This window comes from Colobus angolensis, unplaced genomic scaffold (genome assembly GCF_000951035.1).
Source record: "Colobus angolensis palliatus isolate OR3802 unplaced genomic scaffold, Cang.pa_1.0 Scaffold623, whole genome shotgun sequence".
Lineage (NCBI taxonomy): Eukaryota > Metazoa > Chordata > Mammalia > Primates > Cercopithecidae > Colobus > Colobus angolensis.
Genome location: NW_012119855.1, coordinates 224237 through 252038, shown reverse-complemented (window position 1 = coordinate 252038; position 27802 = coordinate 224237). Strand labels below are relative to the sequence as shown.

At 42.4% G+C, this 27802-nt stretch overlaps 1 protein-coding gene across 4 annotated transcripts; it reads left to right on the top strand.

The window, feature by feature from the left end:
• The first annotated feature begins 5928 nt into the window (after positions 1-5928).
• Positions 5929-26026, top strand: CSRP2 (cysteine and glycine-rich protein 2). Of its 4 annotated transcripts, XM_011963755.1 has the most exons (7): positions 5959-6031; positions 17959-18071; positions 21246-21414; positions 21648-21797; positions 24300-24429; positions 25071-25164; positions 25714-26026. In XM_011963755.1, the coding sequence occupies exons 2-7, from the start codon at positions 17960-17962 to the stop codon at positions 25788-25790; spliced, it is 732 nt and encodes a 243-aa protein (XP_011819145.1). In that variant the 5' UTR covers positions 5959-6031; position 17959; the 3' UTR covers positions 25791-26026. The 4 variants fall into 4 exon arrangements, with proteins under 4 accessions (XP_011819148.1, XP_011819147.1, XP_011819145.1 ...); XM_011963758.1 differs by lacking the exon at positions 21648-21797 and having other exon boundaries at positions 5929-6006; XM_011963757.1 differs by lacking the exon at positions 21648-21797 and having other exon boundaries at positions 5933-6031.
• The last annotated feature ends 1776 nt before the right edge of the window (positions 26027-27802 follow it).

Genomic DNA, 27802 nt, shown 5'->3' with positions numbered 1-27802 from the left:
TGAATAGCTGGGACTACAGGTGCACACCACCAGGCCCGGCCAATTTTTGTATTTTTAGTAGAGATGGGGTTTCATCATATTGGCCAGGCTGCTCTCAAACTCCTGACCTCATGTCATCTACCTGCCTCGGCCTCCCAAAGCGCTGGGATTACAGGTGTGAGCCACCGTGCCCAACCTACATTTATTTTTGTATAATCTTTAGCAAGAATTTTAGAATCCATGTAAAAGTTAGAAAGTAAATACATACATATATTTGTAAAATGGTATATCTTATCACAAGTGAGATAATAAAAAACATTGTTTAATGCATCCTCTGTTGCTCACATTACAGTTTTTTTGGGGCGAAACTAAGCTTTCTAGTGGTGGTAGCTTTGAAAATTTCTTCCCATTTCTCATCAGAACAGTAGCTAGACGCAGAAGTTAACATTTGTGAGAAATTTCAGAAGTGTCATCCTTCTAAAATATTTCATTCTGTGCATGTACACACAATCATATGTTTACTCAGTGTTGTCCAATTACCAAGAGGTCAAGTAGGGTAAGGACTGAAAAATGGTAATTGGGGGTTTGGCAATTACGAACTCTCTGATAAACCACAGTGAGAGTCTCAGGATCTCTCATGAGGTTGCAGTCAAAGTGTCAGCCAGGGTTGGAGCCATTTCAAAGCTTGACAGTATTGTACTGTAATATCTCCTTCCAAGCTCACTCATATTTTTGTTGGCAGAAGGCTTCAGCTCCTCTGGGACTGTTGGCCACAGGCCACTGTTCTTAACTGCTTGAGTGTCCTCCTGACATGGCAGCTGGCTTTCCCCATAGCAGTGATAAGACACACACACACACACATGTTCGCAGGATATTGGAGATGGGGGAGAATGGATAAGAAGGGTGGGGGAAGAAGGAGGAGAAAGTTGTCACAAAGTGTTTTTTGACTTAGTCTCAGAATCATGCACTTTATTCTATTTTCTAGAAGCAAGGCACTAAATCTAGCCCACACCCAAGGGTAAGGGCATGAATTAAAGTCTACCTGTTGAAGGGAGGAGTAACAAAGAATCCATGGACATGATTTTAAGCTACCACAATCTGTTGGGAGTCCTAACTGCAAGTAACAGAAAATCCATCTTAAAATGGATTAAACAGCAATGGGAACTCATTGGTTCCCAGAATGAAAAAGCCCTACAGGTAAGTAAACATGGTGAACACTTGTTCGCTCTATTTTCTCTGTCCTCCTCTGTGTGTCAAATCATCCTTGACCAGGTTGCTAGCAAAAATGACTGCAACCACTCTAAGGCCTCCTCCATGCACACAGCACGTTCCAGAATAGGCTAGCTTAGCTCTGACTCCGCACCCCAGCAGAGTTCTGAGATTCACTCCAATTGGATGGGCTTAGGTCACATGCTTACCGTCCCCAAGCTGGGGCCTCGAATGCCTTGACTGGATCCAGTGCTCCACCCTGAACCAGGACCATGAACTAACATGCCTGAAACCACACAGAGAGGAATGGATGCTAGAGAGCCAATCACAAATACCTACTACACAACTCAGGGACATTTATGTCAGCTTTTTTTTTTTTTTGAGACGGAGTCTCGCTCTGTAGCCCAGGCTGGAGTGCAGTGGCCGCATCTCAGCTCACTGCAAGCCCCGCCTCCCGGGTTGACGCCATTCTCCTGCCTCAGCCTCCCCAGTAGCTGGGACTACAGGCGCCCGCCACCTCGCCCGGCTCGTTTTTTTGTTTTTGTTTTTTTTTTTGTATTTTTTAGTAGAGACGGGGTTTCACCGTGTTACCCAGGATGGTCTCAATCTCCTGACCTCGTGATCCGCCCGTCTCGGCCTCCCAAAGTGCTGGGATTACAGGCTTGAGCCACCGCGCCCGGCCGTCAGCTTTTAAAAATACAGAGTGAACAGAATTTTTGTCATTTGAAAAGAAAGAAAGCAATAGAGACAGAAATTGAAGAGCAAGGGAGTACAGTCAAGTGCTGCATAACAATTTTAATCAACAACGGATTACAAATATGAGGGTGGTCCTGTAACACTACAATACTGTCTTTTTGCTGTACCTTTTCTATATTTAGATACATTTAGATACACAAATACTATTGTGTTGCCATTGCCTGTGGTGTTCAGTACAGTCACATGCTGTACAGGTTTGCAGCCCATGAGCAACAGGCTATATATCATAGGCTATATGGTATAGGTTTGTGTAAGTATACTGTACAATGTTTGCACAATGGTGAAATTGTCTCATGATGCATTTCTTAGAACCTGTTCCCATCATTAAGTGGCACATGACTGTATAACTAAAAAATGCCAAAGACATGGATCAAAAGCCTAGGCAGAGTGGACACTGTTGGTAGGGTGTGGGAGAACTATTTGCTCCTCCAAGATCAGGGTCAGCAAGTACAAACATAGGAGAAAACGTGGAAGCTTCGAGGCAAAGTGGAGGAAGGTTGAGGAAATGTTGGTGAGTGGCTGTGAATGTGAATGAAGGAGAAGAAGGTGATGTTACCAGCTGAAAAAGAGGGAGAAAAGTGAAATAAAGGAATTAAGGGATTAAGATAAGATGGATAGAATACCATAATAACATCATAATAGAAGATAATAGCACTGAATGAAAATAGTACCTACTGCAGAAAGAGAGTTAGGAAATGAAGCAAGTATAAGAAAGTAGGAGTTTATGGCAAGTTAAAAAAAAGCAACTATGACAAACATCAAAAATAAGATACTCTAATCTACCTTCCAACATTTAAGCATATATAACTTATATTATTCTTTTCTCTGTCAGATAATACATCACAGAATATTAGGGTTAAGTATGAGTAATTTTTAATTCCCACCACTGCTGCTAAATCTTAGCTAAGAAATAAGGTAGAAAAACTGCTTCTTTTTGTGTTATTAAATGTGTACATTAGCAAAGTGCAAATTTTTTCCCTTTATTTCATACTAAAATCATTATAATAAAATATTCCTCTTCACTATAGCCTTCTTGCCTTCTAGGAAGAAAGCCTTGCCCTAAAATAAAGAGGCTTTGTGTTTAAATTCACATTCATCTGATTCAGAGTTTTGTTAAAAAAAAAGGGGGGGCATGAAATAAAAATAATAAAAATATTTTAAAAATCTATGTTTGAAGCAGAAGGTCATGACAAAAGGCAACAACCTTGGTTCAACTTGCCTTAGGTCAGTGACCTTGAGAGAGGGCTTTGATTTGAAATTGGTTGATGAACTCCAGAGAATGGAGTTGTTACAAATATAATACACATTTTGAGTGGAAAAAGAAACAGCCTGCTGGACACCTTTAACCTTCAATTCTGCCTATTACAAAGTCGAAGGGGTCAAACGGACTAAGACCATGTGGACTTAAGGGTTCATCCTTCTCCATGAGAACACAATTCTCCCACTAGCCTCCTGCAGGCGCGCAGATGCTTCCTACTGGAGATTCTTAATTGTTTTGGAAAACACTTCATACCTTCTTAATATCAAGCCCTCAAGAAGGCAACATGAGTACTTAGTAAAGCACAATTTCTATTTCTTTCTTGAGAGGCAATAAGGACATCAAGATATCTTTGCTTAACATAACAACCATCAATTATTCAGTATTTACCATGTGCCAGGTGCTATGTTTGGCATTTTACATACATCATCCGATTTAATCCCCATAACAGCACTACAAAGTGTGTAGAATTATCTTTTTACAGATAAAGAAACAGATGCACAGAGGTCAAGTACTTAGCCCAAGCTTACAAAACTGATAGGTGGCAGAGCTGTATGTTGAAATCATGCGTGTTTGATTCCAAAGCCCATACTCTTTCTTTTGCACCACTCTGTCTAAAAACTCTTAAATAATTTCTTCATGTTCACAACTAAAAGAGTCAACAGTTTAAATAGATGTTTAAAGAAAAGAGAAATAAATATTTGTTAAAAGTTGATAAATACAAATACAGATTTGTTCAAAATCACATGTTGCATATCATCCGCAGACTCACTGTGAAATATACGGAGGCAAATACATACAGGGACAGATAGCAGAAATACTTTTAGATCAGAAACAAGCCCCATTTCTCTTTCTGTTTTGCTTTGTTTTTTTGAGACGGAGTCTCCCTGTGTCACCCGGGCTGGAGTGCACTGCCACGATTGCTGCTCACTGAAACCTCCACCTCCCAGGTTCAAGTGATTCTCCTGCCTCAGCTTCCAAGTAGCTGGGATTACTGGCATGAGCCACCACACCCGGCCAACAAGCCCAATTTCAAATGGTAAGATATGGCTCTGGAAATTCGGGACAGCATGAGCTTGACAGAAACACCTCAGGTCTGGGAGTCCCCTTCCATAAAGAGGCATTGAGAAGAGCTCAGGGTAGGAGAGAAAGGGCAGTGGCTTGCTAAAATCCAGTGCTGCAGTGAGACTCACTGATACAGTTTCATTCAGTAGAAGCACTAGGCAAACTTACACAAGAAAAAATAAATACTGTAAGCAGCTGAGCTAAAGCAAATGTAGAATCTGAGGGACTGAATTTTCCTGTTGGCCCATAAGTTAAGTCACTTACACTAGCTGATATCATGGAAATAAAGATTGTCCATATTTAGAAAAGCTCACAGCAGGCAAGAATGCTTTCCAGACTCCTGCCACAGTATCAGGAGATGTCAATCACCACTATGTGTTTTTGGACAGTTCTTGATGGACAGAGAACAAGGCAGCTATAATGAGTTTATCCTGGATTGGCCCCAGCATATAAAATAAAACAATAATAATCTTATAAGTCGGTTCTGTACGTTGTTATGCGGATATGTGCCCCCTGCTGTCTCCCTAAGAGGGCATTTGGCAATGTCCAGAGACTTTTTGATTGTCACAACGTCGGGGGCAGGGTGCAACTGGCATCTAGTGCGTGGAAGCCTCCTACAATGCACAGGACAGCCCCCTACAATAAAGAATTATCCAGCCCAAGAGGTCAATGGTGTGGAGGATGAGAAACTCTGGACCAGAGGAGGAAAAGGCATTTATGGCATGAGGGGGTTTTGTTCACTGCCTTTTTTGAACTCCCCACTCCGCAAGTATCAATTCCCTGGGATCATTGCTTCTGGCAGGAGAGGTCATGAGGAGGCCTAGAATATGAACCAGATAGAGATTGCATTGTTTATTTTCCTTTTCATCTAAAACAATAAATCATCCTGTATCTTAGGCATTAGGTCCCTTCGGATGTCACGGTACCCTTTTGCTTTTCTGACATCAACACATAGAAACGCAGGGCCCCGTGGCGCCCGGGATTTCTGCCTGGGTTTAGGTTTCTTCCCCCTCAGCATCGCGTGCCGTGCCCTGGTGGAGGGGAAGAGCGAAACACTTTGGGAATGGGGCGTTTTCGTAACGTCATTTATTTAGTCTAGATGAGGAATTTTGCTCTTTAAGAATAAGAAAGTTGTGGATTCCCAGAAGCTGGAAATCGGACGAGAGTATATGCGTTAACTAGGGAAGTTAATCACGTTGAGTCTACTGACAAGGACAAGGGGGGAGGTGGCGGAAAGCCCCGTTTGGCTGACTTTTTACTGCTGGAGCCTCCCGCCCCTTCTGTCTCCGCGAAGACAGTGGAGAGGTCCGACGCAGGGCGGCGAGGGCCACTTCCCGGCGGGACCGTCCCGCCGCAGGGCCTCCCTGGAGGGGAAGGAAGTCCCTCTCCAAGTCCCAGTGGCTTTTGGAACTGCCGGGTCCCTTTGGGAGGGAGCGGTCCCGGGACGTGGGAAGATGCTGGGCGGGCGGGAAGCTGCAGGAAGAGGCGGGCCTCCTGCCTTTTGTCTCCTGGTGGCTAGCCCGGAGCCGGGCCGAGGGCAGCCAGCCCGCTACACGCCCCAGCCCGGCAAGCGGCTCCGGGAATCCGGCTGGCGGGGCGGGGCGGGGCCGGGAGGAAGGCGGGGCGGACACAGGCCACGCCCACCGGGCGCTCTTTAAAAGGCACCGGCGCGCGCTTCGCCTCGCATCTGGGACTTCGTGGACCCTACCTCCACCTCAGCCTCGCTAGCTCCGCCTGCGGTACGTGCTCCCGCCTCCGACTCAAGTGAGTAGGGGCGGTGGGGCGGTTCCGCGGCGCTGCCAACCCCAGGGCGGGAGTTGCAGGGGGTTTCACCGCCTCCTGGGGTCCTGCTGTCGCCCGGCCGGCGCGCCCCGGTCTCCTCCGACATCCCCATCCCGGTCTGCATTTGTGCCCCTGCCAGCCTCCTCACCCCTGCGCCCCAGATTTTCTCTCTCTTATCCCTCAAACACACCTGCCCTTGTCCCTGAGGCCGCCCAGGCGGTGCGCTGGGATCCAGGCCCGCGGGGCAGGTAAATAATCTTACGTGACCTTTAGTTTCTCCATGCTGGTTTCTCTGGGGGAGAGGCGGGTCGTGAGTTTCGCGTTTCTGCTAATCCGCCTCTTGGCAGCCGTGGGTCCCCTCGTCCAGCGGCAGGTTCTCTCTGGGGTGGGGGTCTGAGTCTCAGGGCCCCCTCTGCCCGGAGTGTGGTGAGACCGAGGGCGACCTTACCGGGTTCGGTCCCCTAGGGGTGGAATGGGGCTTCTACATCCCCCGCGAGCCCAGGGTACTGCTCCTGCCGCCGTACCCGGCTCCTAGCGGCCCCATTGTTTGGTGGTGCCTGCCCACCAAGCACCGAACCACTCTATGTCGAAAGAACAGCAGGGAAATGTCAGTCGCTCACTCCTAGCTTTTTCCAGAACTTTCTACGATTCAGGTACAAAGAAGAATGCAAGAATGCTTGGTTGTGAAATTATGCGACAGGTCCTGAGAATCACATTCTGGGTTCTCCAGAGCCAGATTCAGGAGCTCCACGTAGGCACCCCCTGGGGGCGGGGGGCGGGCTTTCTAAACCGGCGGATCCCTTTCCCCCTTCTAAACCGGGACATTTGTTAAACGATGTTTATTTAAATGGCTACCCAAAATGTTTAACTTCTTTTATTTGCAGTCTGCAAACCAAGCACATTTTCCCTTTATAAATGCTTTTCGATACAGATTTTTTTTTTTTTTTTTTGGCGGGGGCGGTTGGTAATTTTTTAACCCGGGCAGTGAAAATCGTCGTATTTAGTTCTTGACTTTTCCAATTAACCTGTTTTAAAACTCTACTTATAAAATGCCAAGAATTCAAATAGGACAGCCACAAAGTTAGCTGTACTTTGACTCCCGTTTTTCAAGAAAGAGTTGGGTGATAGATTTTGAAAGAGAGAATCCAACATAATTTCAGAACTGCATGCCAACCTACAAAGGATGTTGTGAAGTGCTAAATGGTCTCCCCCAATACTCCTGGGGTCATCGCTCTCGTCCATTGTCACTGATACTTTGTCAGTATTTCTCTGGGTCCTTTCTCCTCTGCATTGTAGTTTTCTTTGCTCTTTTGGTGCTGTGTTACCTTTAAGACCAGACCTGCGTCACATGAGTCTTTGAAACTCACAGTGCTTTCTTGGGTGCCTTGGACAATTGAATGAAAGAAGGAAGGAAAGAATAAGGTTGTGATTATAGGGAACAAAAATATAATTTGACTCATACAATAGATATTTGCAGATTTGATCTAAAGTTTGTATCATACATTTTTAATGCATTTCTCCGAATGTATTTAACAAATATTGATTGATACTGGTATATGCTAAGTACTGTGCTGAAAGCAGTTCTTGCTGGAGGCCTGCCCTGATGAAATTGCAAAATCAGGAGTTTTAGAAGCTTGAGTCCAGAGGCAACTCTGACACTAAATTGCAGTAGTGATCTGGGTCTCTAATTTTTCTTCTTTGTCAAAAGTGAGGTGAATCAAATGAACCCCAAAAGGGAGCCCACTATGGGAGAGGAGGCATGGCTGAAAGGGACAGGAACGAAGCCAGGCAGGACCAAATTCACACCTCAACTCCAGTACCCATTGGTTTGATGCCCTTGGGCAAATTACTTTTTGGCCTCAATACTTCATCGTATAAAATGGGTGTAGTGGCACATGCCTTGCAGGGTTGTCATGAGGCCTGTTGATACTTGTACAAAGCTCAGCCCAGCCTGGGAGTGGTTCCTTGTAACTAGACAAAGTTGTGCACTTGGTTGAATGTGTGTTGGAAAAGGCTATCAGTGAAAGTCTGCTTCAGGAGAGAGTTGGCTCACACCTGAATAGTGTTTCCTAGACATTGCCTGGAGGCCAGCTTTCTTTATGCAGATTTTCACAGGTTTCCTCAAGGCACCTTACCCTGACTGCCAGCATGGCATCCCTTGGGTTCTGTTGGGTGGGGATCCCCAGACACCTCTGGGTCTTTGATTACCCAGGTGGGGTTTCTAACTGTTTTTATATCATGGCACTCCTGTGAGGCCTCCAGACCCCTTCTCAAAATGTCATAACATAAAGTATATGGTACCAAGTTGCCCAACCCCCAGAATTAAAAGGAATTGTGGACTCTGGGTTAAGAATCCTGACTTAAGGGAATGTTTCTCAGTCTGGATGGTGGAGAAGCTGGGCACAATTTCTTTTTTATATATTTTTTCCTCCTCAAATTCCTTTTTACCACAGGCACAGTTTCTGTTTGTTAAAAATTTTATTGTTGTAAGTCACAGAGGAAGAACTAATAGAAGTATACTGTGAATGATCTGGAAAGGATATCAGGTTCCTTGCTTTTTTGTTTACAACCTCATTGTGCCAACAGTACTATTAATTGTCTTTGACTAATAAGAACAGACACCATGTAATTCATTAGGGCCAAATGACTTCCCAGTTCACTATAGGAAAGAGGGCTTCATGGTGATTTCACAGTACTTCCAAAAGAAAATAAGCACAGAGAAACGAATCCTCATCCAGCACACAGCAGTATAGGAACTACTCAGCTTAAAGAAGAACCTATGCCATAGCCATGGAGGTCAGTACTATATCCGTATTGCTACCAGTGGTTTAGTTTAGCAAAACATCAGTGAAATACTTTTGAATTGGAATTTTATTGGTATTCATTTTTAAGTTGAATTGGTCATTTTATTTTGGTTTCATAGTTATGAGTCATTTAATAGCTTGATGCCTCAGTTTCCCCACTTATAAAATGGGAATAGTGGTAGTGCTTACTTTAGGTTGTTATGAGGATTAAATGAGGTAATATAAATATACGTAAAACATATATTAAACTTTATAGAAGTATTTGTAATTATTATTGCCTGTCATGTGGCAGACACTATTCTAGGTGTTTTGCATATATTGTTTAATCTCGAAACTGCCTTATATAAATAAGCATTTTCTCCATTTTTAAAATGAGAAAACTAGCAGATCAAATGAACAACCTGCGATCAATGGGCAAATAAACAATAGTCTCAGCATATATATCTAGGTCTGATTCCATGAAAAAATCATGCAAATATTGTTTGAATAATTAAATAACTTGTAGTTTTGCACAGATTGTGAATTGCTATCACAGATGCTGGGGATCAGGGTTACTGAGCTTATAGCATAGTTGCATTTTAATTACAATATGGGATTTGGCAGATAGTGATTCAAATCTGTGTCGAATTTTGCTGCACTCTAAATTGAAGACATGAGTGGTAGCAGAATTCAAAAGTTGTAAGAATGGTGAGGCTGAGGTACACACAGGAGTGTTCACTAGATTAGAAGAGAGTGTTCCTTCAGTGGGGTTAGATTTAGGCTAGCAGAGAGGGGTAATAGCTTTTTGGTTGAAAGTAGCAGTTTGGGTGTGAGAGTGGTGCGCAGAGATCACTTACTGCTAGTTGGGTGGAGAGGAAGGTGTGTAATTTGGTAACTCAAGGATTGAGAATTCTCAGGTCATTTAAATAGTCTCAACCCTTAATGTTCTGTACCTGTCAGATATGGTACTTTTGAGGAAAGCTTGTGGTTCTGCAATCAAAACATGAGCCTGATTTGTTTCTTTGGAGATCTGTGACCTCAGCAAGTCACCCAACTCATCAGTCCCCATCATTTTGTCACCAGGGACCAGTTTTGTGGAGGATGATTTTTTCATGGATGGTGGGGGGATGGTTTTGAGATGAAACTGTTCCACCTCAGATCATCAGGCATTAGATTCTCATAAGGAGTGGGCAACCTAGATACCTTACCTGCACAAGTCACAATAGCATTCCCGCTCCTATGATAATCTAATGCTTCCACCGATCTGACAGGAAGCAGAGCTCAGGCGGTAACCCTCCACTTACCTCCTGCTGTGCAGCCTGGTTCCTAGCAGGCCACAGACAAGTAGCAAGTAGCCTGAACACAAAACACAGCTATGGGTCTGTGGCCTGGGGGTTGGGACCCTTGACCTAACTGACTGAACTTGGTATATTCAGGCCCCAAGTATTCCTAAAGGAAAAGGAAACCCGCCCATTTGTGGAGTACAGGCTCTTTGCCAGGTGCTTTACAAACTTTATCTCATTAAATCTTTACAACCACCTATAAGATAGTTCTCATCCATTTCCAAGTTACCTCTGAGGAAGTTAAGGCTCAGAGGTTAAGGAAATTTTGCCAAGATCACAGAGCTGATAACTGGCTTTTTCAACCAGCTTGTGTCTATCTGATTCTAAGCTCCGCACTGTTTCTTTTATATCTGGCATGTCTGAAAGGTGGCATGTGTATTGCGGTTTCCATGGCAAAAATAATTAATCGCAGTTCTCTTGATAGTAGAACCTGGACTGAATTTCAGAATCTTTCTCAACGTAGTTTCAGGAATCCACTATCAGTGGATCTGCAAGATGACTGTTTCATCATGCCTGTGAAAGTAAACAGTGCAGAAGCCCTTTTTGCATGCGTCTGTGTCATTTATTGTATTGCTATTATTTGTCCACATGTTTTTACCACCAAAGTAGAACTCTGTGCAAAACGGGCCTTTCCTTATGACCCATTTATCCTCAGCCCCTAGCCCAGTACATGGCTTATGAAATGTTGTTGAATTAATACATTTATATGAGAGCTTCATAAACAGTAAAGCATTTTACAGTGCTTATAAGCTGCCTCTACCCTAGAAAAATCACTTGAGACACAGAAATGAAGTTAGCTGGATGGAAAGGAGGTAAGACAGTTGCCTTGATGGGGAGGGTTTGGGGGATAAGGAAGGAATAGATACGTGAGATGGTACGGCAAGATGAGTATTGATAACAAAGGTTAGAACATTGCTAAATATTGATACTATCATTTGAGTCCTGACTATGCAAGCATTATCTCATCTCTAACTCTATAAAGATGGTACTGTTCTTAACTCTCTAAAAAAGGTACTGTTGCCCTAAGTTTACGGATGAGAGAAATGACACTTCCTGGACTCCAAACGTGTTCTTACTTTGCCCTTAAGCTAAACTGACTTAAAGGCCAGGTTGAGGATTTGGCTTCAGTAGGAGGAGCCAAATGGAGTATGGAGCTGATCACTAAGACATGAAGAGTTCATCCTTGGTTCAGTGGTATTCACTTCCATAAGAAAAGTGGACTAAGTGGGTAGTTGGGGTAACAGAAGAAAAAATTTGTAGAACAGGCATCAACTGAAAGCTTAATTTCCGATTAACTATAGCTGTCAAATCCTGGCCTTGCTAAAAAGTCATTGTAACCAGGGACAGTGCTACTAACTTACATTCTTTAACAAGTAACTCCCCCTGGATGTGGCTCAAGATGAGACTGTATTTTATAATAAATTCTCCTTTAGGGGAGATTGGATTACAGTCAGGTTCTAGTGTAATAACAAGGCCCTACATGTAGTAATAAAATGTCAAAGCTTCTGGAGGCATTTAGAATCTGGGTAAATATACAATATAGACTGATTCAATCCAAACTTTTAGTTTCAGAGCAGATAACTTAAACTTTAAATGGTAATATATAGATTTGAATTTCATAGATTCAAGTCATTCCCATTCTAAAGACAGACAGTAAATACAGCACTAATGGTATGAGAATGGCCCAGGTAGTCAGCTCTCAGTTATGATACAGCTCTCATGAGTGCAGGAACACAAGGGTTCTTGGTCCTCCCGCCGGTTTAGATAAAACGACACAGACACACATGGAGTGGTTTTAAGGAGCGGAGAGTTTAATAAGCAAGAAGGGAGAAGACAGAAGGAAGAAGCTCCCCAGTACAGAGACAGAGGGAGGGCGGCTCCAAAGCCCAAAGAGGAGGTTCCCACCTACCACGGATACCAGCCAGGTATATTTGCAGAGGCTGGAGGAGACAATGTCTGATTTACATAGGGCTTAGGGGATTGGTTTGACCAGGCATATCATTCACGTAGTCCAAGAAAAAGCTGGCCCTCACACCCTAGCTTTTTAATATGCAAATACAGGGCGCCATGATGTTCCACACACGTGAAGATGTAGGGGCTGCCATGTGACCAGACACAGGTAGGGCATTTGCATGACCCACATGGCCTGCATTTGCATATCAAAGGTTGCCGGTCTGGCTCTAGGAGCCAGGGCTTTACAAGAAACTTTTCCAGAGATGCTTTGTAAAAGGAAAGCTTCCCAAGAACCCCTTTTCCTCTCTATCTGCCTAAAGTAATTTCTTAATAACTCCTACCACAGTTATCTAGAGAATGAGGTAACTATACCATAAGATGACTCAGACTTAGACTATATCAGTTTTTCCCCATGGTTGAGTCTTATGAATTTTGGGTGGTATCTTAGGCTAAGGAGAGGCAGCAAGGAGAAATGGCACATAGGTGTTCAGATATAAATCACATTGTAACATCTAATACAGTGGATCAGTCATAGTGTGGAACTCTTTCAGACACTGAAAAACAAGGAACAAGACTGAGAAACAGAATTTGCCCTATTTTATCAGATGTAAAGTGGGATTGTATTTTTGTTCTTACCATTCTGTAAATGAATGCATAGGATTTGGGAAAGGCATGCAGCCCAGATTTGCTTAGTGCAAATCCAGTTTGCTGTGATTAATGACAGCTGTAGTGGAGTAGTGCGGCCAAAGGCTTGTAAGAAAAATGAAGACTTGCTTTTTTTTTTTATTTATGCACAGTAATGCCAAGAGCGACAGAAATGGAAGATCATCACACTTCTTCCAGCCAAATTCAGGAAATGTCCATTAGAGGTTCAAGCTAAAAGTGTAAATTTGAACTTTGTTTCTTAGACAGTCACCACCATATGTAGAACTGTTGCTTTACTTTGGAGTGCATTTTAATGTCCCCAAAATGGAAGGTTTATAGTGACCAATCAGCTCGGTTTTTTCCTTACCTTGTTTGTTGCTCTGTAGCTATGTTCTAGGTGCTGGTTGGTGGGTTTTCCTACTAGAGTACTGATAGCAGGCCAGATAGAGTGAGATGTCCCCTTTGTCTTCAAGCTGACAGCTACTGGGTTCCTGCCAAGGCATTTGCTTACCTTATCTTGCCTTCACAATATTTCTGTGGGTGGAGAGAGCCACCTGTCCCCATTTTTAGTTTGAGGAAATGAAGCCCGAGGTTGCGCAGCTGTGATAACGGTGGCGTTAACTCAGGTGTGCTTAAACTAGTCAATCTACTTACTCTCCCTCGTCCCTTCCATTATGAAATATTTCAGGCATACAAAGTAGAGAACAATATAAGGAATATTCAACTATCCCCATCTACTGTTTTTGTTTTTTTTTTTTTTTTTGAGACAGGGTCATCTTGCTCTGTTACCCAGGCTGGAGTGCAGTGGTGCGATCATAGCTCACTATAGTCTTGACATGCCTGGCATAAGCAATCCTCCCCCTTCAGCCTCCCAAGAAGCTGGGACCAGAGATGTGTGCCACCACGCCTGGCTAATTTCTTTTTAAATTTGTTTTAAATATAGGTAATATAGGATCTCCTTATGTTACCCAGACTGGTCTTGAGCTCCTGGGCTCAAGCAGTCCTCCTGCCTCAGCCTTCCAAAGCATTGGGATTACAGGCATGAGCCACCACGCCTGGCTCCCTATCCATCTTAAAAAAAAAAAATGTAAATCCAACTGAAACTTTCTGAGGATGCTCTTTATGTTACATCATTTCCCTCTGTCACAGAAAAGGTTATTTAGAAATCCTTAGGAAAGTCCTTAAACTGGATAGAACTGTAATGTTTTGATATATGCACATACCCTGGTAGATGGTGTGGAGAATACAGAGATGTGGTCCGCACCCTCAAGGGACCAGAAACTTATTGCACAGTAAGTTGAATGCTGTGGAACTTGGGTAAGTATTTCCTGAAAAGCTGACACATTCACGTTTGGCTGGTGCAGTTAACTTAGAGTAAGTTAGTTTAAAGAAACCCTGAATTACATAAAGAAAGGGAAGATATTCCTTCTATCTTAAAAATCCAGGCTGTTCTTCAATGGTATGGAAGAGGTTATTAGTTGTGTTTAATAACAAGGTTATTAATTGCGTTTTCCTTTTAATGTATTTTTAAGTGTTATTCAAAGACAGTATAGTCTAACCTCAGTCGTGATAGCAATCTGGCTCCTTACTGGTGATTGCTCCAAAGTAAATATGTGTGAAATGAAAAATACCAAGTTGGTATTAACAGTTCACTTTCTAATATGAGAAATGCTTCAATAATAGAAATGCCTTGACAACAACAAAGTATGTTAAGAACCAGTTGATACTTGGGATCCAATATAAGTAATTGTAGTGTCATTACCTATAGGCCTGGATTCTGGCCTTTGGTTCTGCAGGAATCATGAGGGAACTTCCAGCAGATGGCTGTTGCATCCATGAGCATTCAGAATACAGGTAACTTTGGAGGCAAGGGGCAAAGTCAGTGTCACTAACTGTACTACAGACACAGGTCAGTGCAGGCTGTTGGAGCCAAGGCTTTATGTCTTAAGTTTTACAGCCAGGCTTACGTTTCAGTCTGGATTTAAACAATGGAGTGCCTGTCTTCAGGGAGGAGAATAAAAGATTTATGCAACTACAAAAGGAAAGCTTGTAAACATGTCCTATTGTTGCAAGATACTGATCCTATGTGGATGCCTTCATGGTAAGCCTGGTAACATTTGTGGACCCTTGGAATGACTTTGTTCCTGTCTGGTTAAGAAAAGTTGGCTTTTTGCAAATTCAGACTTACAGTTTAGTGATAACAAGCCATAGCAGTCAGGGGCGTGTGTGTGTGTTGTTTTAAGGAACAGGAGCTCCAATTCCAAATGACTTAAGAAGGGAATTTACTGGCTCATAACTGAGGCATGCAGGATAAGATAAGGCACAGCTGATTGGCCGTGACTGAGTCACATGCCCAGCCCTGGGGTTGGGGATTGCTATGGTTTGAGTGTTTTTGTCCCCCTCTGAGAATCATGTTAAAACAATTCCCAATTCTACAACGTTGGGAGTTGGGCCTAATGGGAGATGTTTAGGTCCTGAGGGATCCACTCTTTTGAAAGGATTAGTACCACCATAAAAAGGCCTGGTGGGAGTGGGTTCACCCTCTTCTGTTCTTCTGCCGTGTAAGGTACAGTGTTGCTGACCTCCAGAGGATGCTACATTGGAGGCACCATTTTGCAGCACAGGTGGGGCCCTTAGCAGACACTAAACCTGCCGTACCTTGATCTTGGACTTCACAGCCTTCAAATCTTTATATTCTCAGTCTATTCTTTATAAATTACCTGGTCTCTGGTATCCTGTTATAGCAACACGAAACAGACGAAGATAGGGGTAGAATCAATACCATCTAAAACCAGTGCTTTTCAAACCATCTATGGTAAATGTGTTAGTCTGTTGTCACGCTGCTAATAAAGACATAACTGAGACTGGGTAATTTATAAAGGAAAGTAGTTTAATTGACTCACAGTTCCACATGGTTAGGGAGGCCTCACAATTGTGGCAGAAGGTGAATGAGGATCAAAGTCACATCTCACATGGCAGCAGGCAAGAGAGTGCGTGCAGGGGAACTCCCCTTTATAAAACCATCAGATCTTGTGAGACTTATTCACTATCATGAGACCAGCACACAAAAGACCCGCCCCCAGGATTCAGTTACCTCCCACCAGGTCCCTCCCACAACACATGGGAATTATGGGAGCTACAATTCCAGATGAGACTTGGGTGGGGACACAGCCAAACCATATCAGTAAAGGACTGTTATTTTTAATTTCCAAGACAGACTGATGACTCTGTTCAACAAGATGCGTTCACTGATCTTCTCTTAGTTCTTGTGGCGTAAAAGTTTCTAAAAGCTTACCTGAATTTTGTCTCAAATTGGTAACAAGAAGAGTGGCCCATCCATCACCAGGAGACCACATTTTAATAAGCACTTCTCTAAACCACACGGTCTAAGAAAGAGATGGCTGCTTTTCCAGAAGACAGTCTAGGGAAGGTATCACCAGAAGAGAGGCAAGAGAATACTGAGTGCTGGAAAGTTTTCCACTGCGGTGATCAGCTCCATTAATCTTTCTTTTGGAAAGGCCTCATCTTTGCGTTCAGGAAATTGTCAGGTTCTGGATCACCTTAATGGGGTAGGATGAGAATTCCCCACATCCCTTTCGATTTTAAGGATTGGAGACTCTAAATTTAGTCTTTTCTACTTAGCAGCACTCTGTTTCCATTCTCTTTCTAGCCAGGTTTAGGTTAGTAAGAGGCCTCGGCCTTATTAGCCACCTGTTTCCTAGAGAGGCAAGCAACCTATCTAAGGAGACTTAACAGGCAAGGGCTGCAAATGTCACTCTACAGAAGGAAGCCCGAAAAGGATGACAGGGAAAGGGGAATTAATCGCTTGTGTTTTTAGATACCACTCAGGGTAGGACAGACATAACATGCCTTCTTAGCCGGACGACTTTCTATATTGGTTAAGGCATCTGAGGAAGCTGGCCATTCAGAACCAGGCTTTTTTTTTTTTTTTGTCAGTCTCACTCTATCACCCAGGCTGGAGTGCAGTGGTGTAATCTTGGCTCAATGCAACCTCCACTTCCTGGTTCGAGCAATTCTCCTGCCTCAGCCTCCCAAGTAGCTGGGATTGCAGTCATCCGCCACCGCACCTGGCTAATGTTTTTCGTTTTTTTTTTAAATTTAGTAGAGACATGGTTTCACTGTGTTGGTCAGGCTGGTCTCAAATTCCTGACCTCAGGTGATCCACCCACCTTGGCCTCCCAAAATGTTGGGATTACAGGCATGAGCCACCATGCCCGGCCAGAACCAGGCATTTTAAAGTGGTCGAGGCAGACCAATTTGTTGAGAAGGGAGATGAGAAAATGTTGGCACTACATGACAGCAAGACAGCCTAGGATCTGTACTTCCAGCTTGCCCTTTACAGCAGGCCATACTGTTCAGAGGCTATTCCTGCATGCTCAGCAAACAGTTCAATTGGTAGAAGGGAACTTGTGGCACATTCTGTATGGCCTGACTGACTAGTCAAAGAGGAAAACCCAACTGTTGGCTGGACTAGTGGGCCTTGGGGTTAGTGAAGCATAGAAACTTAAGCCAGAGCCATCTGGATGGGCGTTTGTTGTGGTTACAGCAAAGGCTCCGTGCATGCAGTTGTATGAGTCACAGACACAGCTATTTACGCTACAATCATGTAATTTCAGCAAACAAATGTAAAACTTGTTCTTGCAGGGCAACACACTTTCTTCCCTAGAAAGCGTGTCATAGCTTATATATGTTAAATGTTAAGAATTTAGTGTTGTCACAGTGCATTATAAACATGTAATTAAGACCTCCACCCAAGGGTAAGATCTTCAGCTGAGTTTTAAAAAAATGTTTATTAAAAATGGGCATGTTAGGGAGGGGGACAAAGCTTGCCTTTCCCCTCCCCACGCTTCTTTCTTAACTCCTGTGGAGTCTAATGGCATAGTTTGTTTTGTTCCTGGTGACCTGTACTGTTGTATTGAATGCAGGTCCTTTGTCTGGCAGGAAAAAAAAAATCTTGTGCACGACAAAGCCAGTTTCCTAATGTAAGAGTTGTGATTTGGGAGAGGAGACGAGGTTATTTTGGAGGAACGCAGGTCTTTGAAAGATGTGGTTAGAGAGGTTCATAAAGAAACAAAAATCTGCAGCTGTCCCTGGGCTTAAACAGCCCTCTAGGGAGCCTTACGACCAGCACAGGGACATTCTAATGAAGCCTTTATTCCTTCAGAATGCCTGTCTGGGGAGGTGGAAACAAGTGTGGGGCCTGCGGGAGGACCGTGTACCACGCAGAAGAGGTGCAGTGTGATGGCAGGAGCTTCCACCGCTGCTGCTTTCTCTGCAGTAAGTAGCTCCCCGTGCTCCACCTCTGACGGAATCTGTATGTACAAAGCTTCAATATGCCTATTTAAGGAAAAATTGTGGTTTTGCAAACAAAGATCATTTTGAAAGCACGAATGGTTTTTACCAGTCGTCTTAGATGTTGTAAATGCCGAGGCTAGCAGCGAAGACAGGAGGGGTGGCCCAAGACACACAGCCTCCCTTTGTGTCCCCATAGCTCTTGGCCTCTGTTTTGGCCCTTACTTTGTTAACACATCTGTCTCCACCACCTCACTGAGAGCTGCGTGTCGCTTATGCGGTCTGGCACCTAGCACGGTTTCTGGCACATTGCAAGCGCTTAGCTCCCATTTTTGAGTAAATGAATTGTTCATCGTCCAGCCCACCTTTCTCTTTCTCAGGTTCCCTTTAATGACAACAAAGTCTTCAGTTTTAGAACTGTACAGTAGCAGCTTAAGAAAGCACATCATTAATCATCTTCTGATTTAATGACAGAATTTTCTTCAGTGAATGATTATGTCAGATAAACCCACCCATACAGACAGATGTTTGCCTTATCAATAGTATTGTACAGGGAAAATTCCTACAGAAAACCATAGGTTAAAAATTGATTACGTTGAGAAATAATCATCAGGAAAAGACTTCTTTTCTCAAATTTGAATTGTCCTTGTACCTCATTGGAGCCAGCATTCAAGGTATCTGGACCTCTTTAATAGCATAACTGCTTTGCAGACAACCAGAAGCAGACAACAGAAAGTTGCAGTTACAAAAAAATAAGAATACTACATAGGAATGTTTCCTGTGTATGCCTCCATAATAATTATGCTACTGTTCCTCAGAAGACTTGGTTTAATCATTTCTTTTAGAAGTTACTTTTTTAAAAAAGGAATCTATTTTTCAGCAGGCTTGTAACCAAGAAAGTATGGAAACAGAATGCAAATACTTTAGAAATTGCTCTCAGTTTCATGTGTCTAGGTTAAGCCACAATGTCTACACCATAATAAAACAACACATACGTGTATGCTGTTGACATTTGTTTTACTAAATGTCAAGTTCTTTACTGGTCATTTCTACCAATCCTTTCTAATATTTGTCTCTGCTGACTAAAGCCTTTTAAGGAAATAATTCAGAGTAGTTTGCAGACCTATGAGAATTTTACTGCAGAGAACAGGGATGAGGACTGGGGAAGAAAGGGGTGGTTATATAGTAACATTTTCATATGCCTACACTTGTTTTGGTTCATACAGGTTTTTCAAAACAGTTTTTACATTTATTTACATTTATTCTGTCTGTTAAGGGTAGTTGTCCTTCAACAGTGCATGGTGTTAGCTTAAGTATGGTTTAAGATATAGTTATCTTTAGTATTTTGTATTTCAGCATTTGAGCCTCAACAGTTAGATTCCAGAGTAGATGTCATTTCATGCTACCATAGAAGACTTTAAGATAATAGAACCTTCAAAATTTAACTCTATTTTAAACCAGCCAGCTAGTTCTCCTTCCCTCCCTTCCTCTTTGCTGTCCTTCGTTTTGTCCTCCTTTTTTTGTTGTTTTTAGTTTTTTTTTTTTTAAGTGGAATCTCGCTCTGTCGCCCAGGCTGGAGTGCAGTGGCGCGATCTTGGCTCACTGCAAGCTCCGCCTCCCGGGTTCACGCCATTCTCCTGCCTCAGCCTGCCAAGTAGCTGGGACTACCGGCGCCCACCACCACGCCCTGCTAATTTTTTGTCTTTTTAGTAGAGATGGGGTTTCACTGTCTTAGCCAGGATGGTCTCGATCTCCTGACCTCGTGATCCGCCTGCCTCAGCCTCCCAAAGTGGTGGGATTATAGGCGTCAGCCACTTGCCTGGCCTTGTTCTCCTTCCTTTTATTCAAGTCCCCCCTTTTATTTTTCTTACTTTTAATTTTTATGGGTACATAGTAGGTATATATATTTATGGGGTACATGAGGTATTTTGCTACAGTCATACAATGTATGTTAATCACATCATCTTAAATGAGGTATCTGTCACCTCAAGCATTATTTTCTTGTTACCAACATTCCAGTTATACTCTCTTATTTTTAAATGTACAGTGAATGATTGTTGACTGTAATCATCCTGTTGTGCTATCAAATACTAAATCTTATTCATTCTATTTAACTATATTTGTATACCCATTAACTCTCCCCACTTCCCTCCCGACACCGTACCCTTCTAAGCCTCTGATAACCATCATTCTACTCTGCATCATCATACGATTGCCTTTTAAATAAGGGGGAGAAATTCTGATCTTTGATTTCCAGCTGCCAGATTGTGCTACCAGTGAGTTTCCTCACAATTTACTTTTTTGTTAAGCTTAATTGAAGTTTTAGAAAGTGAAATAATGTCTGGATGAAACATGATGACATTTGGCAGTTTTATGAAGTGGGACACGTGGAAATGTCCTGTGGCAAGAGATCCATCAAGAAAGAATGCATTCTCCTTTGGGACAGAAGGGAAAACAAATGCAGACTTTAAAGCACTTGACGATTTTCAGACAGGCTCATCACTGCTGGAGAAGCTGCTGGGGAGAGGAAAGGGTGATACTTCTTGCCAGTCTAGACTAGTGATGAAAACTAGAATTCAGGATTTAAAACTATTTTTATCCCAGGGGGTGCCTACTGGGGAGGAAAGGATACAGAGGCAAGTCCCCCAAGGCACCGAGCTACCCTTCTGTTCTTTGTTAGGTTGTGATTTAACAGTACTTGGTAAGACAAGGCTGAAAAGATTAAGAGTGTTGAAGGTTGGGAGCAAGGTGGTGTTTTATTCCTTTTGTTTAAGTAATTTATAGCCACCTCTGAAACTTTGCTACCTTAATATCATCTCCCAGAAAGGGAAATCATAGTAAAAGTTTGATCGGCACCATAGAAAAGGGAATACAAAATAAATGAAACAAACTAAAAGTAAATAAAGCTTGAGGCTTCTGGATGTTATATTCTGATACATTTCTGAAGCAACTGTCATATCTGTGGAGGAATGTAAATAATCCTCAAATGCAGCTGGCCGGTCCAGATGCTGTCTCATGGCTTTTGGGAAGCCACAGGATAAACCAGGAATGTGAGGGAGCCTCAGCCTTTACCATTTGTAGGCCATGTGTGTGCCACCATTGTTCTAAGGAAAAAGGCGTCTTTGGAACATGTGTAAAGTCTAACTTTTTCTCCTGCAGTGGTTTGCAGGAAAAATTTAGATAGCACAACAGTGGCAATTCACGATGAAGAGATCTACTGCAAATCCTGCTACGGAAAGAAATATGGGCCAAAAGGCTACGGTTACGGCCAGGGCGCTGGCACGCTTAACATGGACCGTGGCGAGAGGCTGGGCATCAAGCCAGAGAGGTGAGTTGGGAGACTGTTGGTTACCTTCAGAAATGAGTTGCGACAGTTAGTGCCGCTTGCTGAACAGGAACCTGGGAGTCTCCAGATCTTTAGTTGAAACTAAGTAAATAAAATGGGACTCTGATTTTCTAATGTAAACTAGTGACTATTCTTTAAGTTCAAAATATTGACAGTTTTGGACCTAACAAAGTTCTTATTAATAATTCCAGTGATTTCTGTTCCTGGCTTTATAGCATTCCAAGCTGTATCAAGGAGTCCTGTTCTCAAAAGCAAGTGATTTATATTTACTTTTATTTCGCAGCACCTTGGAGACCGGATGTCATGAAATTAAATGGTAGAGAAATGTGCTGTGTGAATCATGAGAGGCATTTCTCATGTGCAGTGTAAGCAGTCAATGCTAATTCGTCAGTCCCTCCTTCTATGTAAACATTTTTCATCAAGAAATCATTTTTCTCTAACTTAAAAATGGAAATTATTTCTTGTTTTTGATTATTTGAGAGAGTAGTATTAAGCTTGAAAGGCTTTGGTGCTAACATATCAAGGTGCTAAATTTGTTAAAGTTCACTTAGTATTTCATATTCAGGTTAAATAACTTCCTTGTTTAGAATTCCCCCCCACACACACTTTTTTTTTTTGTGACAGAGTCTCTGTCACCCAAGCTGGAGTGCACTGGTGCAGTCTCAGCTCACTGCAACCTCTGCGTCCCAGGTTCAAGTGATTCTCTTGTCTCAGCCTCCTGAGTAGCTGGGATTACAGGCGTGCACCACCACGCCTGACTAATTTTTGTATTTTTTGTAGAGGTGGGGTTTCACCATATTGGCCAGGCTCGTCTCGAACTCCTGGCCTCAAGTGATCCACTTACCTCGGCCTCCCAAAGTTCTGGGATTACAGGGATGAGCCACTGTGCCCAATCTGGAATTTCCTCTTAATTCCTATTTTTAACCCAATTGATTCTACTCTTTGAACTTAACATTTTCACATCCATTTTATATTGAAAAGTCCAAAATTGGTGTAATAGTCCAACAAAATGGCCCTTGGACAAGACCATAAACCGTGCCAGTCACTGTGCAGCATTAGCATATGTTAACTCGTGTAATCCTCACAACAGCCCTACAGCAGAGGGCATCCTCTCTTTCTTCAGAACAAATGAAGACAAGAAAAATTAAGTAAAAACTTTGCCCAAAGTCACACTGTTAGTTAATTGTAGAGCCTGGAACTTAACCTAGTCTAACTCCAAACCTTATGACCTGAATGAAACGTCGTGCTTGGCTTGGCTAAAATAATGATTACCATGTATTGAGTCCCTGTTGTCTGTTGAACATTTATCTTCATTCTGTATAATCCTCAGAGTAACTCTGAGGTATAGATACTTTGTCCGTTTTATAGATGACACTAAGAGTCAGGTCACACAAATAAGTGAGAGAGCCAGGATTTGAACCAATGTCCATTTGGTTCCAAAATCTGTTCTCTTCCAACTGCAGTATGTACTATATTGAGGCTCACCTCTGTGTTCTTTGAGCTTCTTCCCCCTCAGAGTTTCTGGGCCATGATGCCCAGCTTACCTTTTTATCTTTATTAAAATTTGTTTTACTTGCTCTGCTCTCCTTTTCCATCTTGTTACATCTAATTTTGTGTTCTAAAGGTTTTATTGAAAACCTTTTAAAATTCAAAGTACAAAGACCAGTGAACCCTCCTTTATTTATTATTATTATTATTATTTTTTATTCAATATAGACAGGGCCTTGTTATGTTGCCCAGGCTGGCCTCAGACTCCTGAGTTCAAGTTATCCTTCTACATTGGCCCCCCAAAGTGCTAGGAAGACATTGTTTTTCCAGTAGGAAAAATTAGCAGTTGTGGAGTGCTGTCATCTTATCTGCTCAGCTAATTTATAAGGTTCTAAAAGGGCTTAAAAAAAAAAAAGTCTTCTCCCATCCTGGCTAACATGATGAAACCCCGCCTCCACCAAAAAATACAAAAAAATTAGCTAGGCGTGATGGCAGGCTCCTGTAGTCCCAGCTACTCGGGAGGTTGAGGCAGGAGAATGGCGTGAACCTGCGAGGTGGAATTTGCAGTGAACCGAGATCGCGCCACTGCACTCCAGCCTGGGCAAGAGCGAGACTCCGTCTCAAAAAAAAAAAAAAGTCTTCTCAAAGCCCGAGGGTATTCTGCACATACTAGGTACACCTTACTGCATGGAAACAGTTCCTGCTGATAGCAAGAACTATGGTTTACTCAGTGACCTGTAAATAGTGACAGAACTACCACCCTTATCAGAGAACAATGAAAGATAAACAAATCGCATAGTAATAATAAAAATTTCCAAAATATTTTTCCATGAAGAAAGTTGGCTGTTCACACTTTCCTTTATTCAAGATATACGGGGAGACTAAATAATCTATAAAACATGCTTAACTTTCTTAGTTATAGACCAAAGTCAAATTACCTATTTGTGGAATTTTTAAACTGCTTAACAGTGATTTTTCCAACTCTTGTGAAGTAAAAAGTTAGCTATGATTCCAGTGATATTCTGAAGTAAAAATATATGCTCTGGTAAGTTTTAATAAACCATAATATAACTGCTTAGTTGAGAGGCCAACACTGAGGATTAAATGAATTCCGTTTAGACTCAGAGGGACAGATCTTTAAGTTTGGGTCCCTGTCTGGTTTTTGTAATAACAAATGAGCCCATAGATAGGTTCAAGCAGTAACTCTGGCTGGCACCTGAGTCATTTCTTCTTTATTCCCTCCCCTGTCCTGGGCTGCGAAGGCCTCCAGCTTTGAGGCAATATAGCGGTTAAGTCCCAGAGTTCCATTGTTCCTGCCTTGTGTACTCAAAAGCGCCCTGTGGAAACTCTTGCCTACTTTTTTTCCCTCTTTCCACAAGTGTTCAGCCTCACAGGCCTACAACAAATCCAAACACTTCTAAATTTGCTCAGAAATATGGAGGTGCCGAGAAGTGTTCCAGATGCGGGGATTCTGTATATGCTGCCGAGAAGATAATTGGAGCTGGAAAGGTAAAGTGCTATTTCGAATTAATAACAGCAAATGGATCCTCTCTGCTTCTTTTCTCCCCCTAACCCTTCCACATTTCTTGCTTGGGTTATGTCTTATAAATCAGTGTCCTATATGAAACTTTTCTTTAAATGCACTTCCATCAGAATTACTAACTTTTTTGAAGTGATTCCCTTATTTGACAAGTCACTTTTATGTTTAAAAGAACTTGTTTTCATAGGGGGCACTCCTGAAGGTTAAACTTTAAAAGGCCAGACTCTAAGGGAATCTCCAGGTTATTCAATATAGTGAAAAAAGCAGGAATCCGAGTCAGGACACCTGATGCGAATTCAGTGTATGAATTTGGAAAAGTTACCAGCTAACCTCTTTGAGCTGCGCTATTCTTGGCCAGATAGAAGATGGTCTCTTTAAAGGAGCAGACTGGGCTTGTGCTTAGGACTGAGGCTGCTCTTAGGGAAACAGCCTTTCTGTGGGTGATCAGGAGTGCAGATACTGAGGTCTGGTTTCAGCCTTCTCATTGGAGCTGAACCACAGAAGTCAGGAGTTTGCTTTGGGGTGATCATTTTGAGCCACTTCTTGCCACACATCTAATTGAACTGTAGGAAACAGACCTCAAACATGCTGACACATTCATCTCTTCCAGCCCTGGCACAAAAACTGTTTCCGATGTGCAAAGTGTGGGAAGAGTCTTGAATCAACAACTCTGACTGAAAAAGAAGGTGAAATCTATTGTAAAGGTAAAATTAATTTCAGTTACTGCTGTCCCTATGAGTATCCCACACTGGTTCTTATTTAATGAAATGTCACTGGTTTTTCAAAAAAAAAAAAAAAAAAAAAAAACAGAAAGGGGTGCCACTATTTGAAAATAAAATATCCCAAGATGCTTATAGATGACAGAGAACCACAGATAAAAATCTTAAGTTCCTGATCATCTAAAACTCCCCCTAGATAAAAAAAAAAACACTACAAATAGCCATCTTTTGCCTTCATCTCTTGAGCAAAGCGTAAGTATATGGAAGAAAATAGACAAATACATACCTTACCTGGCCTGACTCATGCTTGCAACTTAGCAAGACTACGCTGAACACTATGGAGCCAGAATGTGTGGACTTGTCTTTATAGCTTTAATATATTTAGTACATGACCTATTTAACATCGTAAAGAAGTTGAGCCATTTTACACAGCAGTTTGTTTAATTTATGGGGGTTTATTGAGTGGGTCTTCAGCAGTGTTAGCAAAGTTTAATGGACTTGCACTAACTATCCTTCCTCCCTTTTCCTTTATAGGATGCTATGCAAAGAACTTTGGGCCCAAGGGATTTGGCTATGGCCAAGGAGCAGGGGCTCTTGTTCATGCCCAGTAAGGTGTAAACCCTGAACTAAACATCACACACTGAGAATCTCTTCATAACCTAGGCACAGATAATCTTTAACACTAAACCACTGTGAAATTCTACCAGCATTAAGTACTGTATATTGCCCTGTACTTGGATAGGCTGGCTAATTTGTAGGAAGAGAGCACTGTATCGTATCCTTTTGCTTTATTCACCAGCATTTTGGGGGAACATTTCTTTTACATTTTAAATAAAACTTCAGCTTGGTTTGGGTGTTCATTGTCTTTTAATTAATCTTTTGGAGGAGAGGCTCTGATTTCAGTTAGTGGAAAATCATTTGGGTCCCTACCTTTGTTACCCCATTACCCAGTTGACTCATTAATGTTTGCATTACAACTGTTGAAAAGGATCTCTCTCTCAAGCAGGCAAGTGCGCCTTAAGAGTAAAGGTTGCTAGGCAACAGGCATCGCCATTTCAGCTCCTCAAAGCTGGTGTTCAGCAGTGCAGCATCTCCTCCTTTTCCTCCCCACTGTACTCTTAAGTTCTTTTGATTAATCTGTACCTAAAATTCAGTACAACCTGCGGGCAACTATAGAATCTGAGACTTAGTATGATCCTTTTTAAAGACTCTCCACTGTGATCTAATAGATGGTGACCTACTAAATCCTGGAAACGGGGGTGTTTCACACATTCTGATTCTGTATAAGTAGCAAAGAATGTTGCATTGTCTGGGCACATTCAGCTGGCTTCGGTAGAAGAGGAGCATTAGACTTTATAAGGTATGGTTTCATTATTCCCCCAGAAAGTTTAGTTCTTTACTAGAGATTCAATCCAACTCCCTCACCCCCAGGAGCAGGGTGTGTAATAGGTGTAATGTGTATCTGTACTGTGTGTTAGTGTGTTAGTAAAATGGAACCAGCCGTGAACACATCTTAATCTTTTCCAAGGTTCATTTGAACATACTATACTGTGTGAGTCTCGCTCTCTTGCCCAGGTTGGAGTGCAGTGGTATGATCTCAGCTCACTGCAACCTCCACTTCCTGGGTTCCAGCAATTCTTGTGCCTCAGTCTCCTGAGCAGCAGGAACTAAAGGCATGCCACTACACCCAGCTAATTTTTATTTTTTTAGTAGAGATGGGGTTTCATCATGTCGTCCAGGCTGGTCTTGAACTCTTGGCCTCAAGTGATCTGCCCACCTCAGCTTCCCAAAGTGCTGGGATTACGGGCATGCGCGGCCAATATATTGCTTTTTTGAAAAGCTAAGGGTGATATGGTATGTATGACATCAAAAAAAAAATAAGCAGAAACAAAGTGGGAGGAAGTTGGTGGACGGTGTACTGGGTGCTTATTTAACATCATAGCCTTGAACAACTTCAGGTGTTTTATGAGGCATACCAGTTCCATCACGGTGGGGCAGGAGAGGTAGTTAAGCAGGCTGGGAAATAGTTAATTGGCAATAAAAGAGGCTGAAGGAGAGGAGTTATTAACTTCTGATTCTGTATGTGGTAGAACATGTCCACAAATTATTTGACCTTCCCATCAAATGATAGTCTAATTGCCCTCTCTTTGTAATAAAGGCCCACCTTAGTGACTCATTCTTAGTATTTTGGATAAGGCTAGGTTAGAAAAGACAATACAGCTTTTCCTGCCTCTTCCTCTTAGGATGCTTACTCTTGGAATTCAGCCATGTTCTGAGGAAGCCCTGACTACATGGGGAAACCACATGTAGGCATATTACTGCCATAGCTTCAGCTGAGATCTCATTCAACAGTCATGTCAACCACCAAGCATGTGAGTGAAGCAGCCTTCCGATTATTTTAGTCTCTGTTAAGCCCTGACCAAATTGCTAATCTACGAACAAAAATGTTTTAGATCACCAAATTTTGGGGTAGTTTGTTAGCATTCCTACCATGTTTCCCAAACTCCACTGGAGTTGCTAGTAGATATTCAAGAGGAAAAACAATGTAAATGAAGTTTCCAGGTGACTGGTAATTTGAGATTTCTGTCCGGTAAAATAAGATATCCATTCATATTTTAAATCA